Raw genomic sequence first — 18,037 nt, 5'->3', positions numbered from 1 at the left:
TTGCCGCTATGTCACCATTGAGCAATCAAAGTGCTCCAATTGGTCCCGCTCAGGCCTAATACTTAACAGGTAGCCAGGGTATTCTAGGCTTCTCGTTTTGGTTTACTTTGTGCGTCGTCATCCCACACATTCTCGAAACTAAGACCTGTATGCTTCGTTTCTTGAAGTAAGCTACGTCATTACTCAGTGTGAAAATTGCCTTACGTCTGTGTAAAGAACATCTAAATATACTGTTATTTACTCACGAATAAAAACGACTAAGGCAATGTTTTTTTTTTTATTTCTTTAAAACAAACTTGCAGATACTTTTATGCAGAGCATTTTTTAATTTCACTTTTATTTTGACTCGCGCTGCTTGAATTAGCTGCGCTTGTTTGAAGGTTTTCTTCGATGAACGTGCCGTTTATTGCTATCCATTGCATTAACTGCAAAAATATTAAATATTAATTGGTTAGATTGCAAGCAGACTTGAGTATTGAATATTGCAATTTAGTTACTATTAGTCGATATATTTATAAAGTAAAAAATTGTGAATACCTTACCAACTTAACAAAAAAGAGGGAAGGAGGGAGGGGCGCGTCTCAGAGGACACAACGAACATCAAACCAAATGAAACTTTCTGTGTTTTTAAATCGCAGGGTCGGTCTGCCTTTCGAGGTGTGGCAACACTACTTAACGCTGTGGATGCGACTTCAGCTAGAGAAATGCGACTAGCACGTCCCGAACTTTTCGCTATCGCTCCCTAGGCTATGCGACTGCTGGGTTAGCCGATAAGGACATCGAAGGAGGAATTACAAAGCAAGATGCCGGAACATCGTAAGCCACGTCTCGCGATTCTTAACCTGGCAGTGATTGTAAGTGGGCTCTTTACCGTGCACACACTTCAGCCAGGACAAGAACATGCGTCGGTAAGTCGCTCATTTAGATCGAGGGAATGAGCGAGCACGTGTATTTATTTTTATCGAGTGATCGCCTGCTTAGACCTAGCTATCCTGAGGTAAGAGAGGTCGGTTGGCCAGAGGTCTTATGCTCCGCAGTGTGAGCTTCACCTCCACATGCTCTTAGCTTCGGGGCCTTAACACACTCGGTCACCGACCTCCCCAACGTCGACAATAATTATGTGTGCCACGCTGCTGCCCTCTTACAGTTCTTGAATACACCGGGTGTGTCACTTTAATTTGAACAAGTTTTTTTGTTTATTTGTTTAATAAAGGTTCAGGGTCAGAAGAGCCCTCTTTTTACCATGTACTTATGAGGCCCGCCGGACATTACATGAGGGGAAAGTCATCATGCTAAGTTCCCTGATTAAAAAATATTAATTAATTTCTGAATTAGTGGCTTTAGAGGACATGATGTAATTGCAGTATTCCAAAGGCGTCTGGTCCACCCACAAATAGTTCCAACTAGAGCTCGGTGTTACGACATCCCCATGCGCTCTCGTCTCCTCCTCTCCTTCAATTTCTGCCCGCATACGGGCGAGCTCGTTCTGTGCGTGCCCAGTGGACAGTGCACTTACATATAATGTCCAATGAATACCGCCTATGAAGAGTTTTGAGTAGAGCATACGCAGCAGACTGAGTAGGCATATATTCTGTTACCTTTAAGTTTTAGGTCGACAAAGATTGCAAACGCCAGCAAGAACATGGACGCAGTTCTTCCCTTGAAACCTGCTTTTCTAGCGCAAGCGCTCATGCAGAGAAACCATGTTCTGTAGCTGTGAGTTCTACACGCGCCAGAAAAACTCGCAGCAAACACTAAAATAAAGCTCTTCGTGGGCGAAACCAGCGAGACCTTAGTGTTCTGTCCACACTGTCGACAAAAAGACAAACACCAAGAAATTAAAATTTTAAACATTACGTCCCTCTTTTTAGGACTTCTCGCATGTTATCTTTATCTCGGACAAGAAACTTCTAAACGCGCTTTAAAGCACGGTAATGCGTTCGAAATGTGCTTTCGAAGAACTTGGAAGTGCATTCCGCTTATGACCGGAGCACAGTTAATCGAATTGTTGGCCCGCTTTTGGTTACTGTATCTCTAAGACATGTTAAATTTCAAACCCAGTGCCAAGCGTGACCATTTGATTGCCGATCGCACCAGTGGGCGCTAGATGAACAAGAAATATTGATTCGGCATATTCACATTACCAATGGAGTAAACGAGAGGACATTGTTTTTATTTTTGCTATTCCCCGCTAAATTAAACAAAAATGAACATCCTTAAGAATGGCAGAGAAAAAAAGAATTTGAATAATTTTCATCAATTAATTTGTTGTAATTACCCCCTTTTGGAGAAATTAAACAGAGATTGAGTCTTTTAGAATCGATATTATTCATGAAGCAATGGTGATTGCTGGAACTATGGGGAGCGCAAGTTCGTCTGCTTCTTTTGCAAGAGTTGTGGTGACATCAGAACACCGAGCTCTGCTTGACTCTGATTGAACAATAGTGGCTAGACCTCAGTACAGCGTGCTCTGAGGTCTCCCCACTATCCTTCCGTCAGAGCCAAGCAGAGCTCGGCGTTCAAACGTCACCACAGCCCTTGCTAAGGAAGCAGACAAACTTGCGCTCCGGATTGAATGATTTGGGTTCTGAAATAATCTTTGATCTTTTTTATCAAGTATCGTATAGAACTGAAAAGCATGAACCTGATACTTACTTTTTCATTTAAAGTTATCGTGACACCCACGAAGCATACCACGAACTCCTCCTTGTTTACGATCTCTCTGATCTTTGTGGCAAACACGTCAGTCGATGTCCCGTTGCTATCGAACGGTTCAAGGATTCTCAGGTATACTATTTTCTCAGATATCTTCTTGGGACTGCGCAACTAAAAATGAAGGAGAACCAGGAGCCATCAAGAGTACGTGTTCATTAATCAATCAGGCTTTGAATAAAGAAGGCACCCCGCAATGACGACAACTAAATAAAAAATATGCGATATGTCTTGTAACACACTATGATGCTTGAAAGCGTAATTGGATCTGTACATCATTAGGCGTTTGCTAAAAGAATCCTAAATTAATCACGAACTAAACTGCTCGATATACTCCACAGGGTTTCACAAAACGTGAGCCAAATCGTTCCTGCGAAGAGCACACATTACACGCTAACGGGGTAATGTTGTATTGGTCTCTGCCAAAAGGTCCATTTGAGGAGATTAATAACGGTCGGTATAGTTAATTAATGCATTGCTGTCGACTAGATAACTTTTAATGAGTGAATTTATTGGTATGGTTTTAGAAAGAATCTTGCTCAGAATGGAGAGCCAATAAAGCAACTTAATTTTTTTTTACCCCAAATGTTCCTTTGGTTTAATCGGAATGAAGAGAGGGAGAGAGAGAGAGAGCGAGACCTAGGCCTGCCTCCCACCCCCCACACACCCCCTTCCCGCACTGTTTCACGGGTGCACGGACGTCGCTTCGAAGATTTGCTTACCCGTTTTGCTTAACCATTTTGCCTTACCCGTTTTGCTTAAAGGGACCATGAAATGACCTTTTTACTTTTTCCAGATAACTTTTACATTAAACCGTCAATGTTCACTGAATGCCGAACAGGCATCCGTTTTCGTCTCGGTTTATTAACTTCTACACAAAAAAGTATTGAAATATCGACTTTTTCATTCTCTCCAACTGACCGCAAAACAAGCCGTGACGTAGGCCGTTTCCGGAGCCGGAAGTTCTCTCGGCAGTAGGAGAATGGAAGCGTTAGCGGCAACGAGTTGGGGTGCGCCGGTAGGTTTTACTGCGCTGATGTCACCGACGTATTTCCTGAATCGGCGCCTCTCATCGCCGCATCGCAGCTGAGCGAAATTCAATGAGATATGTTGCGCTACAGCGACAGCATGGGACTAGTCCCATACGCCGGTATGCCTGTTGGGAAGTGCAGCGAGTCTTCCGGTGAAGACTCCAGAAGTCAACCACCCTGTCATTGTTGGCAGAAGGGCCGGCCCGTGTCAGTCGTTTGCAAAGCGACGTAGATGGCGTTTTTCGCGGCCTCGGAGATGCAGGAGCGAGCCGACGTTAAAAAGTTGAACTACGAGTGTCAGCAAGAGCCACGTAAATACCTGTTTACGCCCGGAGCGGACGCGCGCGCTTGATGGAAGTGCTGTATTCGCGCTGTTTGTAAGCGCTTCGGGACCGTTCTTTTACGATTGCAACTCGATACTGACGCGACACTCGGCAAAGAAAGGTTGGACCGGGGTTGTACGTATACCTCCCACGAACTGTTATAGCTCGACAGTGACGTGCAGTCTGTCAGAATAAAAATGGCATACCAATAACAAAGTGTACATACCGTGTTACGAAGGTAATCCATTAGCGTTTATTTCAGCTCTATATCACACGAAACAAGATAGAATCGACGAGAGTCCCTTTTCGACGAGTGTTCGTCAACACTGCCTCGGAAAACAAGGGGAAGAGATTGACCTCACCTCTTAATCTAGAATTGAGGTCAGTGATTAAACTATAATACGGGAAGGGTCCACAAGGGTCGCGCGGGCATATTCCATTTAGCACGCCAGCCGGTCGTAGCCAGACGGTCTTGCGACGAAGCCACGAAGCAACGCAGCGCCGAGTCGGAATGCCTGCTAGGCCTATATGCAGAGCAGCTCGCTTCGTCGGAGTCGGTGGATCCAGCGTTCTTGTTCGTCGTGGTCTGTTTTAAGTACTGTTTTCTTGCTGCTTGAAGTCGGCACGCGCGGGAAAAACACGTAGAAAAATAAACGTTCAGTCAGTCAGAGTTTTGAGAGGAAGGAAAACAAAGAAAATAAATGTTCGTCGGTCGCCGTCACCCAAGTAACTGTCGGCCCTGCCCTACTGCGCACGCGCAGTAGTTGCTTCGTTTACCACACGATAGATGGCGCTTGGCTCTCAGCATTATCAAATTTGGCAATTTTCGCCACACATCTCTAATTATGCTACAAAATGTGGATCTGAATATTATTTAACAGAACTTTTAGGAAACATTCGCCGGCTATTTATTGTTTACGATCGCGGTGCTGGTGAGGTAGGCTCTTACCCAACAGGCGACCTGGATTTGGCTGACGTGCTCCATTTCCGCGGATGCATCGTAGTGAACAGGCGAAGGAAGGAAGGCGCAAAAGAGTCCTGTTTTCTTTTAAAAGTTCTATAGCAAATAATTTTTTTTGGCTCCCTATTTTTGTGTTTTTGTGTTTCTTTTCACACCTTTTACGACGTGCGGTGGATGAAACTCGATTTTAAAATCATTTCATGGTCCCTTTAATCAAAACCGGCCGTCCTCGCGTGTGCTTCTAAGCGCGATGACTGCCGCGGGCCGACGCTGTTAGCACGCACGCGGTGTTGTTTTTGCCGAGAAAAACAGCTGTTTATCATCGCCGCTATAGCCAGCCATTGTGTCGCCGCCGTCCTGGGTGGTCATCATGGTAAGTCACGTCAACGCTACATTCGCCCATTCGGCTACTACTTCTCTGGACCCAAAATTCACTGCTCTGTTTACTGCCACGAGCCGTGTTACCGTGTTATATCAAACGACGAGCGCGAAAAGTAACAACCGTCTGCTGCTTCCCGAAGAGCGGGGTGTTCGAATAGGCCAATCATGGCTCCGGATTCGCCCCAGGGTTTTACGAGAGAGTTGGGTGTGTCGAGCGGCGGCCGGCGCGCGGCACCAAAAGGAAATCTGTCGCCAGAAGGCGCCTCGGAAGCCCTGTATGCTATCCGACCGCGGCGTCAGCGGCATTTTGGCTGCGCTGGGGCCGAAATGCGCTGCGTGCGGACCTTTTCCCGGCCACTTGTCGGCTGTGTTTTTTTTACAAAATTAATTGGTGTGGCATAATGAAAGTGTTATAAACCTGGATTCGATAGTCGACCCGATTTTGGAGCGTCGACGAAGGTAAATCCGCACTTGAAGTCGTTCTCTTCTCACCGCAACGCTCTGGGGGTAATATAAAAAAATGGGGCAATTTTTTATTGTTATTATTATTTTCTCTCGTGTACTATGTTTTCAAAATACGTGAAACGCCCGCAGAGGTATCAGCAGCCGTGACGAAATTTCGCGTTTCAAGCCGTTATGTTACGTCTATCAAATGAATCGACGCTAAACGGCTCAGGCCTTTTAACATTAAAATATGTGTGAGGACGCTGAATACTTCTGGAGCAATTTCCCTGTGATTCAAGAGCAGACATGGCTGGCGAGAAACAACGCGAAAAGTTGTCATGAAACAAAGCAAACAACGCATTTTTGGCACTTTACATGTTTATGCAACGTGGAAAACTAGCAATGAAATACAAAATCGATTTTAAAAGAGAGTGAGCGAAGTAACATAATATACACCATAGGGTGTTTATTTATAACAAAAATCAGCGGAAGTTTATCGCCGTTTATTTATTTCACCAATACTGGTGCTTTTTAGTGAATTCTCTCATGCAGACGCTAAAAACGGGGATCATCGGGGGCGGGGGGAGGAGGAGGAAGAGGAGGAGGAGGAGATTGCGAATCCAAACCACAGCTGAAGACGAAAAACATTCCAAATTTTATTTACGTCTTTTACGCAACCTCTTTCACACAGGATTATTGTTGTATATGCATGCATACATTCCTAGGCTCGTGTCTGTCACTGACGCCCGCTACTTCCTGTTTACGACGCGAAAGGTCAGCGTTGGGGAAAATACATCTAAAAGATACTTCAGGTAATTAAAGTACAAAGTAAATGAGACGTGATGTACTTTAAGTAAATTGGTATGAAATACACTGGGAACAATGTACTTGAAGTAAAGACTTTAAGTACAATGTACTTTCAATGTAAAGTACAAGTATTTTAACACAATCTTTCATGATGCCCATTCATTCCCTTATACAGTGATTTTTTTTTAATTGGTATGCATTGCCGAGGGGTAATCAAGGGTGGAATGCCTCAAAAACAGCGGCGAATATTTGATAAAGTCAAGTGGCGACAGAGTAGTTTTTTTGTTTTTTTTCTCAGGAATGGAGTCGAATTCAGAAGACCCTCTTCTGAATTTGGCACCCTTTGCACTGGATTGTAGCATCCAAGGGGGTTAAATGTAATAGGACGGAGCATGACGTCAGCCCCATAGCTCTCATAGAAAAATGTCCTCTCCTTAATAAAAAGAAAAAAAAAATGCGTGTGCATGCGAGCTGGTGATAATTAATCATAACGTGACACCTGAGATTTGGGTGCGAAAAAAATTAAAGAACTTTCAAGTAGAAGGAAAAGACAAAAGAGAATGTCTTAAAACATTGTGACGTCCTCCTCTATTGTCTTTTACTTCGACTTGAAAATTTAATTTTTCCGCACCACAGTCTCAGCTGCTACATTATGATTAATTTTGCTCTCCTGATATCTTAAACCTCGTTGCTTGCGCTGACCGACAGAGAAGTAGCGAGAGTTTAAAAAGCTACGGGAATGCCGCCCCCGAAACAAATGGAGCGATGCGTCGTCTGCTCACGTTTCTGGTGAAAGTAGGATATATCCCTCCCAGTATTTCTTCGGAGTTGACAACGCGTCATTTCGTGATACAAATTTAATAAAACTAAATTCGGGGAATGTGCTTTGAAGTCGGGAATTGTACTTTCCTCGGAAAGTACCAGAAAAAAAAGTACAGTACATACTCAGAGAATGTACTTCAAGTAAAGTACAAGTTTCCTAAATCTAATTTAAGTAGTAATTTAAGTGCAATGTACTTAGGTGCAGTGTACTTCAAGTACAATGTACTTAAAGTACTTCCCAACGCTTGCCGCAGACGTGTTCAGCAGGACGCTACGAGCCTCAGGACATCACTCATACAGCGATATTTCGAACGGATCCAGCGATACTTTAGAGAAGTGTCGCTTGATGTACCGCTCGTCGAAGTGAAGTGCGCACACCACAGAGTTTTCCTGAAGATGCGTGTCTCCCCTCGAAATATTCCTGTCCCACTGAGAGAAGAGGACTGGGCCCTTCGGGACGGTGAACAACGTGTGTTTTTCTTTTGCAGACCTGTAGCCTGTCGTGCATCCTGGAACGAAGCAGTGCTTCGCTCGCTGCTTTTTCTTTACGCCGGAGGTTGACGGGGCAATGTTCGTGGTCTCCGCGTGTCACCTGACTGACGGGCATGCAAGAACGGTTGAAATAAATTCACACGAGCGTTAACGAACAGATGAAAGCGGGCGTGAACGCGTCGCTACCCGCATTGCCGCATGGAAATCAGTGCGCCAGCTGCGCGCACCTAGCATACAGGCTGATTAGAGCGCCCCTGACGGTGATTTTACAAAACGGCCGCGGCGATGCATGGGAGAGCCGGCGCGCTCGACACACCCAACTCTCTAGCCAACCTAGTTTTACTCCGTGAGGAAATTCATAATAGGCGCTGGGCAGGGTTCCAGAGAGCGCCACCGTAGGTTAACCATCAGCGCCACCGCGGCCAAATGAGGCAACACTGGGACGGCTAAAATCGGAAGTGCCGCCGGCGTACCCTCGCGATATTACGTCATTATCCACTCTGAGTGTTGTGTTAGCGCGCTACACTACCGACTGTTTTAAAGATGCATCAAACGTGAAATATATTAATGTGAATGCGTGTGTGGTTGTGTGGTTCTAGCATTAGGGAGTTTTAGTGGGCACCTACCTCGATAGGTTGACAGAACACAAAACGGGAACTAGCCGAACAAAATTGAACGTCCTGATATTACGGCTAAATATAAGTGGAAGCCAGTAGACAAGGGCAGTTTTCTTTTGTTTACGTTGTTTACGTACGCCTCAAAATTACAAAAGAAGAGACTTCGTCGAGCTTCCCTCCTCCATGATAGCGGAACTAAAAGCAAACCCCCTCCCCCTCCGCCTCTCACCCTTACCCATCATTTTTTAATGTGAAACCACCAACTGTCCCATGGAGCGAAGCCATAGTTGTCTGTAACCGTCTGTAGCAGCAAAACGGCAATTAAATTCCCATTGGCCAAAAGCGCAGCCACGCAAATGCCTCGTCACGGAAGTCGGAAAGGCGCTCAAGGTCAAAACGAACGCGCCTCAGAAATAAAACACAAAGGAAAGCGCAGCAAACGCAGATGCATCGTCTCGGAAGGGCGGAGTCGACGGGGTTCGCTGCACCTGCGCAGTAGGGAAGCGTGATGTAACTGCCGGAGCGCCGTGAGCGATAGGAAGGCGTGGCGCGCTGTTTGTTGGAATGCGCTGCGTGTAAGAACGTTTTCGCGTTCCTACACGTAAGCAATCTTAAGTGTCTTTTTTCCAAGTGAACTTTTCCCGCATGAATAGATGACCTCATTTTAATGATCACTCTGTTTCCAGACCCCTCACCATCGTGTTGAAAGCGATTTTGGTGTTGGATGCTTTTTTTTTTCGTGCAAGCTAGCTATACGCCTCGCAAGTGGGCTCATTTTCGTCTTCTGCGCATGAGAAAGGAAGTAGCGGTGACGTCAGAACGCCGAGCCCTGATTGGCTGATCGCGACCCCTTATCTGAGCGTCGTCTGCTCCTTTGCAACGTCGTCTGCTCGCAACGTCGTCTGCCTCTGTCTCACCTTTCCTGCGACTTTCGGAAGTCGAGTGAGCTCGACTTCGCCTTTCAGAGGGGGCAGACGAAATAACTCGAGTGGTACGTTGTTTTTGTTTAACAACTAGCCGACGCGCATCAAGGCGGGAAGTCAAAGGACTCAATGGCGAGGTGTCCCGAGACGCCAAGGTTTGTTTGCTAAGAACCGAGAGTGAGCGTGTTAGTCTCCGCAAGTTCCCTCCCAAATACTTTTTCCCTCCTTTCGTGTGCGGCGAGACTTCTCACTCTTTAACGGCGTCGGCGGGTCGGCGCAGTTAACGTCGTCTGCTTTACGTCTGCTAGTCAAAGCGATGGCTGCTTTACCTTTCCTACGTCTGTCGGAGATTCACCGCTTTTTCACCGGGGAGAGTCACCATTCCTCGGAAAACAAGGAGATGACAAGAGGAAGAGATTGACCTCTTAATCTAAAATTAAGGTCAGCGATCAAAGTATTAAGACGGGAAGGGTTCACAAGGGTCGCGCGGGCATATTCCATTCAGCACGCCAGCCGGTCGTGGGCAGACGGTCGCCGAGTCGGAGTGCCTGCTAGGCCTATCTGCCGTGCTCGCTTGGTCGTTGTCGGTAGAATCGTGGCCGTTGGAGCTTTTTCGGGTGTTTATGGATCCAGCGTTCTTGTTCCTCGTGATCTGTTTCAAGTATTTTTTACTTTTTCCTTGCTGCTTGAAGTCGGGACGCGTGAGAAGCGCACGTAGAAAAATAAACGTCCGTTGGTCGGCGCGACCGCGACGCTGTCGGCCATGCTGATTTGATTAAGACAGCTTCGGAGCTGTCGTAGGATTTCGTCGTAACCTGCGCAAAACTTACGAAAATTTCGTTTCGTGAATACGAATTTCTTAAGTTTTGTCATACGCACATTTTTGGCGTAAGATCGTTTTGTGAATCTGACCTCTGCGTTCCCGAAAGTCGAAGGAAAGGTAAGACAGACGCAGACGACGTTGCGAGCAGACGACGTTGCAAAGGAGCAGACGACGCTCAGATAGGGGGTCGCGATCAGCCAATCAGGGCTCGGCGTTCTGACGTCACCGCTACCCCCTGCACAAGGAGCAGACGAACTTACCCTCCGCATAGTTTGGAAGGTGTCGTACGCAGTTGCTCGTCGCAAGCACATGCTCGTTCTTGTCGATTCAATATGCTCTTTACTTTTACATAAACCACAAATAAACGACGTATGAATCACCTTTTCTCGTGGGGTAAGTAGATCTTTTTTTCTTGAGTATGACTTTATTTTTTTTCTTTTGCAGCGGGGACGAAGTTAGTACTGCATAGACACGGGTCGAAACACAGCAGCCATTTTGGAAAGCTGCTCGATCACGCTAATGCGCAAACGACAGTCGGTTCTGCAACGGGCGAAGCGGAAAAAGCACTCACTTCGGTTTTCGGTATCTGCAATCAAACGTCCGCAAAATGTCGTTCGATAAAGATGTGTCCGGGGAGTAGCGAGAAGTGGGAATGTCAAAGGGACTGATCTTACTGTAGAGTCACAGCATCGAATCAAAAGAAAACGTGGGGCTTCGAGCGCATTAATTCCAAGTATCGGGTCAAATAGCGGAATTAGAAATTCATCTCAAGTCAGGATGTGAATGGAATGCTTATTTTACACATTTTACGGCATTTATCACTCTCCGACTGCGTTGTATTTCCCATGGTCTCTACGGGACCCTGCGGAGCTTCACGCCTGCTAAGCTTCCGGGGTTGCGACAGTCCGGTATGCAACAGTGCCTACAGCTTCGGCGTTTGGTCTTCTGCAACATCCGGTAGCAATGCTAAGAATAAAAAAAACAAAAACACACGAGTCAGCACCTTCAAATTGATGCGTGAACAGCCCCACGAGCCAGCCTGCTAGACGGTGGAACGTATCACACCAAACTTGATTGCCCTGAGGGTATATGCCCCCCAGCCCACCTTCAGGGATTGTCGGCATTTCAATGTATGATTCGGCTGCAATATAGAGGACTTCACCCTCATAGCATCGTTGAGGATCGCGGCGAGCGATCGAGAAAAAAGACGGTTCATAAGGCGAGAGTTGTGGAGGGTAGCGACGAAGAGGAGGGTTCAGTTGACTTCCGTTAGATGGCTCCGCGCACACTTGTGTACTCCGAATGACGTCGCACCGTGCTTCCGGTGTCCACCACGTGGAGCTGCAGATTGGGGGAAAATCTACTTTTTCTTTCACGATTAATTAGCGAAATTTCAGTACTTCGACGTAAGGTGGCGCGTTTCCTGTCGTTTGTACAGAGATAAACAATAACAAAAAAAATATGGCGAATTTCTAAGCAATTCTGTTTGATACGTGAAACGTTCTATCATCACAAACATTTAGGGATGGCTGCACCTCGTGGTTGCACCGCCGATCTAAAATCGGTATCACGGACGTCAACTTCCCCGATAAATTTAGCGAGGAAGCTGAATTCATGTACGGGTCGGCTGACGTCAAATTTCCCGCTAAATTTAGCGGGGAAGCTGAATTTCTGTATAGGTTACGTGACACGAAACCATGTTACGTAAATTTTCCCGCTAGACTTAGGGGGAAACTAAATTAGTTTGGAGGTCACGTGACGTCACTTTTTCCGCTAAATCTAGCGGCGAAATTGAATCGGCGTTGAGGTCACGTGACTTAAATCTTTCCGCTAAATCTAGCGGGGAAACTGAATTTGTTTATAGGTCACGTGACGTCAGTTCACTCACTATATTTAGCGGGTGAACTGAATTTGTGTAGAGGTTGCGTGACACGGTCGTGATGTCTTTTTCCCGCTAAATTTAGTGGAGAAACTGAATTGGTCTTGAGGTTATGTGACGACAATTTACCCGCTAAACCTAATGGGGAAACTTAATCCGGCTTCACGAAATTCGGAAGAACTAGCCACGTGACATAGAGTGAGTGATATCGATTGCCCCGTTATATTTAGCGGCGAATTTTCATTGGCGTTGAGGAAACATGACGCCAAGTTTCCCGCTAATTCTAGCAGGAATACTGATTTTGTGTAGAGGTCACGTGACGTCGTTTTTTCCGCTAAATTTAGCGGGGAAACTGAATTGGTGCTGACATCACATGACGTCACGTTTCCCGCTAAATCTAGCGGGTAAATTTAGTCCGGCTTCACTTAACCCGGCTTCAAAAAATCCAAAGCTACCATACATCCACGTGACATGAGGTCATGGGGCATCATTTTCACCGTAAAATATAGCGGGAAAATTTAATTGTGCAACGTAAATTTTCACGCTAAATCTAGCGGGGACCCTGAATTTGTGTTGAGGACACGTGACACGAAGCCTTGTGGCGTCAGTTTTCTCGCTAAATTTAGTGGGGACACTGAACTGGTGTTGAGGTCACGAGACGTCTATTTTCCCGCTAAATCTAGCGGGGAAACTTAATCCCGCTTCGCTTAATACAGCTTCACCCAAAGGGGCACTGAAGTCGATTCTGAGATCGTCCTTTTGTGGTGATAACTCAATCTAGACGCCTTAAGCATCCCAGCAAACAAGAAATTACAATCGTGCGTAGCTTATTTCCACCTTAAAAACATGTTCGAAGATCTCAACACGCCAAATTTGGGAAGAATTTTCTTCCGCGTGAAGTGGTCGACGTAGGGCGCTTGTCAGCGAGTTGCAAGCGATGGCTTCGCCCGCGCTGAAAAAGAGGAGTCTTATCCGAATGTGTGCCTATCAGACTCTCTTCAAAACAAGTTATAATAAAACCACTCGGAATCTGCGCGTGTTGTAGGGCCTTCATTGGGCCAGGCAATGTAGTCCACGAGAAAAAAGTCTACATGCTTTTTTTTTTTATTGCCCTGAGATGAATAGGCGGTTTTGTAGTATGAGGACTTGGTATAGTGGGAACTAACAGATTTTAAACAATATAAGATCCAAAACGACCTTATTCAAAACTGACTTCAGTTTAATTCGGCTTCACTAAATTCGAATCAACTAGCCGAAGAACGTTTCACGTTAATACAGGCTGCAAATTCTTTCAAATTCCCCATTGCTGCATTCTCCTAATATTCTATTACTGATCAATTGTCACAGCCAATTAAGAAGCAAAATATTATGCTTACGTCAACAAACTCGAACCTCAGCATTGTTTCGGGATTGCAGATCTTTTTTATAGCTCTCCTTAACTGTGGCAGAAAGCGCGCCTTGTTGGTATCGACCACTCCAGGACCTAGAATAAAACAAAAAAAGAACGTCAGATATCACTTTTATTTTTCATATAGATATCATGTATAGAAAGGAAAATGCACTTGAAATTAGCTTGAAAAAAAGGTGTTTGTGAAACGTATATAAACGAGTAAGTATGCTACTCCATCGTCAAGGATGTTGATTATCAACAAAAACAACAATTCAATTCACTTCAAAATAAATAACAGACGGTGAAAATGGCACTTCAAGCTCGACTGAAACTGATATAGGCGAAAAACTATATATGGGCTGAAATATTTTCAATTTCTTGTTGGTTGGTAGTTTGTTCGATGTTGATATTAAAGCATGAATGCAACGTTAAATAACTACATAATCACGATGATTTAAATTCATCAAAGACAACGTTTATCACAACTGCAAAACTTTTCTTTGCTCACAAAACCGCGTTATTCCTTGCTGCAGAGGACTTATATCTGTGCCTAAAACTTTTAACTTGCGTGTTGATTGGGGTTTCTGGGACTGGAATAAAGCTTAATTGCACTATCGCCTAAAATATAACCTGGAAAATACAAAAAAGTCGGTAGCGGCATCTATCTCCAAAGTCGTATAATTTACACAATGCAGTATTTAAAATGATTGTTTACATTTGACGTCTGACATGTGACGTCCCGTGAAATGACGTCACGCCAGGTGGTCACGTGACTTACCGGCGTCGAATTCTGGTGTCACACGACATCACCTCACGTGCGACCATGACGTTAAGGCAGACAGTTAGATCACGCGTCATAACGCAACGCGACGTGGCCATGTGACGTGACGGCATGTTACACCAAGAAGAACTGTTAGCCAGCTGCGCGGACATGCCCTGACATGCAAAAACAGACAGACGCACTAACGGACAAATTTCTGGTATACTTCGTTTCATCTTGTGCTGAACCGCAGCGGAAGGCTAGAGAACTCCACAGCCAATCAAGCGCCAGTGTTCAAGTGACGTCACCTGGTTCGTCGAGTGTTTGTCAGTGCGCGAGTTAAAATGGCGCTGGTTGGTCAACCGGCGTGGACGCGGAGTGGGTGAAACTTTCTGTGTGCTGTGTCCGAGAAGATCTAGACTTCGTATAATCTAGATTTACTGCACAAGTTTAAGTGTCTTTGGTTACCATGGCTGGAACCTCTTGATGTGCCGAGGTTGACGCGAAGCTGTGTGGTCTCAATTTTTTGAGTGGGATCGGTGGGATTGCACGGTATGACATCCTATCACAGATGCTTTGCACGTCGAGCGGAAACAGCCTCCGCAGAAACTCTGCGCCTCACTGCTTGTGCCACTGGAAAAATTAGACTTTTACGTCGCTAAACGGATAAATTATTTCTCGAGAAGAGAACGTCGATTCCAGCCTAGCACCCTCGAGAAATCGCGAAATGTCTCGCCTGCATGAACTCGCAGACCAGTGCTCGTATGGATTCGAAAGTGCAGATACCGATGACTAACACTACTCAACGAAGACCTGTTGGAAAGTTACTGACAAAGCACGCTTGGCTGAGCACAGCTGTTTATGCCCTTTTTGCAACGCCATAAAGGTATGCGGCACTGACGAATAAACGTATTTTTACCGGCGATACCAGGCATGCTGCCAGTGTGACTATTCTTCCGCATTCACCACAGCTCAGGTCTTCTTTGGACGATCGCTCCGTACGACTTGCTCGGAGACTCAGAACGAAGTTTGTAGTATACGTTGAGCATAATTTACCGCGCTTTTCTTTCAAACGCGATTTTTTTTTTTTTTGTTGCAAAAAACTGTCTAAAAGCGAGCTGGCGAAGGAAACACAGCCCCGACGGAGACGCGCCTGCTGATTCCGAGGCCATTATGGGGCTAACAAAAGTGAAAGAGCGGTTATATTTGTCAGGTTACATTTTAAACAAAAAGCAATGTCATTTTAAAGCTAAATTATTACTTCCAAATAAATATCTAACTCAGGTTTAAAGTATCCCTACGTTCTAAATATAAAATATCCATTGGGAGAAATCTTTCTTTGCAATACGTCACATCGTCGATGGTGCATGCATGTTGAATAAACGAACGTCACGGCAACGGCAAGCTTGCCCAACCAGAAGACTAAATCCTACAACCATGCTACATATTTAAATATTAAATATCACGTTTGAGAGCTTCGTTAGATATATTGTGTATCACTGGTACAAAACACGGACATTACGCAAAGAACAAAGGCTACGTGCCTTGTGATATCAAAGTCTTTGGTGCACTACTTTGCGATTATTAAGAGTGTCTTGCTAGGGCCATCTCACTGCCCCCTAGCCTTCCCCTGCGGCTCCGCACAATATGAAACGAAGCATAGTAGAGGCTTTAGTTTAAAGCATTATATGCTTTAAAGACGCTTTTTTACTGGTGTTTTCTCAAGTCCTGTATTACAACTTGGGTTGAACTTGGCACAGGAAGAATAAAACGAAATCGGGACAATGGACTACGAAATATTTTTAAACTCGCAAGAAGATGAATTAACTGAAAAGCCTTCTTTACAATTGCACCCGGCAAATACAAAGAAGAGAGGGAGATCGAAAGAGAGAATGAGAGTTTCGTTTTATTCTTTCTGATCTAAGTCAACTTTAAAACGCGCCCTACATTTGATTTAAATATGCTAATCATGAAAGGAGCCTGGAACGCCCTTTGAGATAGTTCTGCTTATTCACACGCGGGGTGACTGGGATAGCCAGAATTGATTGTAATTTATTTCATTGCTGACTGAATGGGTGAGGGAGTTCTGGAAATGTGGTTCAAGGCTAGGGCGAGAGAGATCACAGCCTATGTTTACTGACAGGTTACAAAGTCAAAGAAAGAGCTTTCAAGTGGACAAGCCTAGCACGAACTAGCAAGAGCGTAAGCAAAGATGTTGATATGACACCATGCTCATTTTAAGATTTTAGACTATACGTAACCTGCTACGAGTAATGTGATACATATATGTAGTTACTTTTCAGGTTAACGACTTTTCAAGAGGGGGAACGAGTAATTCCTTATATTATGGAGTGGAGTACCAAGTAACGGCGTTTAGAAACTTCCTGGAGGGGATCGTAAACAACACAAATTAGCCAACCTCGTTCTGCTCCGATCACGCGCCTCTAAATTTCGAGACGAAAAAGCCATAGGAAAAAGTATGTGCACGAAGTACGAGACTATAACTACAGTTATCGTCAAAATATAGAATGGTGAATGGTTCCCTCCTCCTAACAAGAGTCCTACAAGCAAACACAAGTTTGTTTCGGTTAACCTCTTAGGATATTTTTTTTTCCATTTTTCGCGTGTCAGTAATGTCTAGCTTCATTTAAGGAGAGAATTCGATACTTACATGGGTCAAAAGTAGGCCAAAGACAGGGTGGGGGTAAAATTCTGGTATGGTATAACAGTTTAATCCAGGAATTCATGGACAGAGGGGACAATCTTTGTGTAGTTGTCAGAGGTTCAAGCTGGGGCGAAAGCTAAATTGGGTAACTTGGCTCTACACCTTCCCCTTCAAAAGTAACTAAATGACATTACTCATTGCTTCGTAAAAAAAATTATACATATTTAAAAAAAAAACAAAAAAAAACGTTACTCGCTTTTAGATTTAAAATCAACTACGTCGTAACTGTGTTTCCGGTGAAGTGTACCTAGACACAAGTAACGCTTTACGTTGTACGAGTCTCTCTAATGGTTTGACAGATTTTGAGGCAGGATATTTTGTGTCGACCAGTTAGGGCAGCAAAGACAACTATTTCGAATTATCAAACTAAAATGTTTAGTTCGTTAGCCGACCGACCAGTTCGTTAGCCGTTTTTTGTAGATTGTAAATGTAAATTTGTAAATTTAATGTAAATTTACATTTACATTTATTACATTTACAAAAAAATGTAAAAAAATGTAAATGAAAATTTGTAAAATAAAAAAATTGTAAATTAAACATTAAAATGTTTAATTTACGGATGTTTGGACGTTCCAAAACCGGGAACCACGTTTTGTACAGAGCAAATTAAAAATTAAAGCTGTAAATATTGTGATACTATCTATTCGCCTTTTAAGTTGTTAAATCACGATTTTTTTCTAGTTTAGACCTCGAAATTGTATTTAGACCCAGGTATCTATAGTCAAGTTCGTTTACAACTTACTTTATCAGAAAGAAAAAAAGCTTAACAGAATAGGCGCATTGTGTTAGTCATATTATTATTAGATTATCTGTTACTCAAATTTGGAAAAATATTGGATAATCAGGGCTTTGTAGAAATGATAGCTTCGGCAAAGTTCTAAGTATATTGTGTTCCTTACAGGATTTGTGCATACGTATAAGTATCGATCAATCTCTCCTGCAATCGC

The 18,037-nt window shown here is 44.3% G+C and overlaps 1 protein-coding gene across 1 annotated transcript in view; it reads right to left on the bottom strand.

Annotated features, from left to right (window-relative positions):
- Window positions 1-308: 308 nt before the first annotated feature.
- LOC120840580 overlaps window positions 309-18,037 on the bottom strand; it is a 95,535-nt gene continuing 77,806 nt past the window's right edge. The window contains exons 13-15 of the mRNA XM_040211153.1: window positions 13,592-13,698; window positions 2,656-2,826; window positions 309-425 (exon numbers count right to left, since the gene is read on the bottom strand). Of these exons, the coding sequence (XP_040067087.1) occupies window positions 309-425; window positions 2,656-2,826; window positions 13,592-13,698 (395 nt within the window). The remainder of the gene's footprint in view (window positions 426-2,655; window positions 2,827-13,591; window positions 13,699-18,037) is intronic.

Source organism: Ixodes scapularis, unplaced genomic scaffold (genome assembly GCF_016920785.2).
Source record: "Ixodes scapularis isolate PalLabHiFi unplaced genomic scaffold, ASM1692078v2 PGA_scaffold0__279_contigs__length_252992795, whole genome shotgun sequence".
In the NCBI taxonomy this organism is placed as follows: domain Eukaryota; kingdom Metazoa; phylum Arthropoda; class Arachnida; order Ixodida; family Ixodidae; genus Ixodes; species Ixodes scapularis.
The sequence above is the reverse complement of the archived record's forward strand: the minus strand, read 5'-3'. Positions and strand labels throughout refer to the sequence as shown.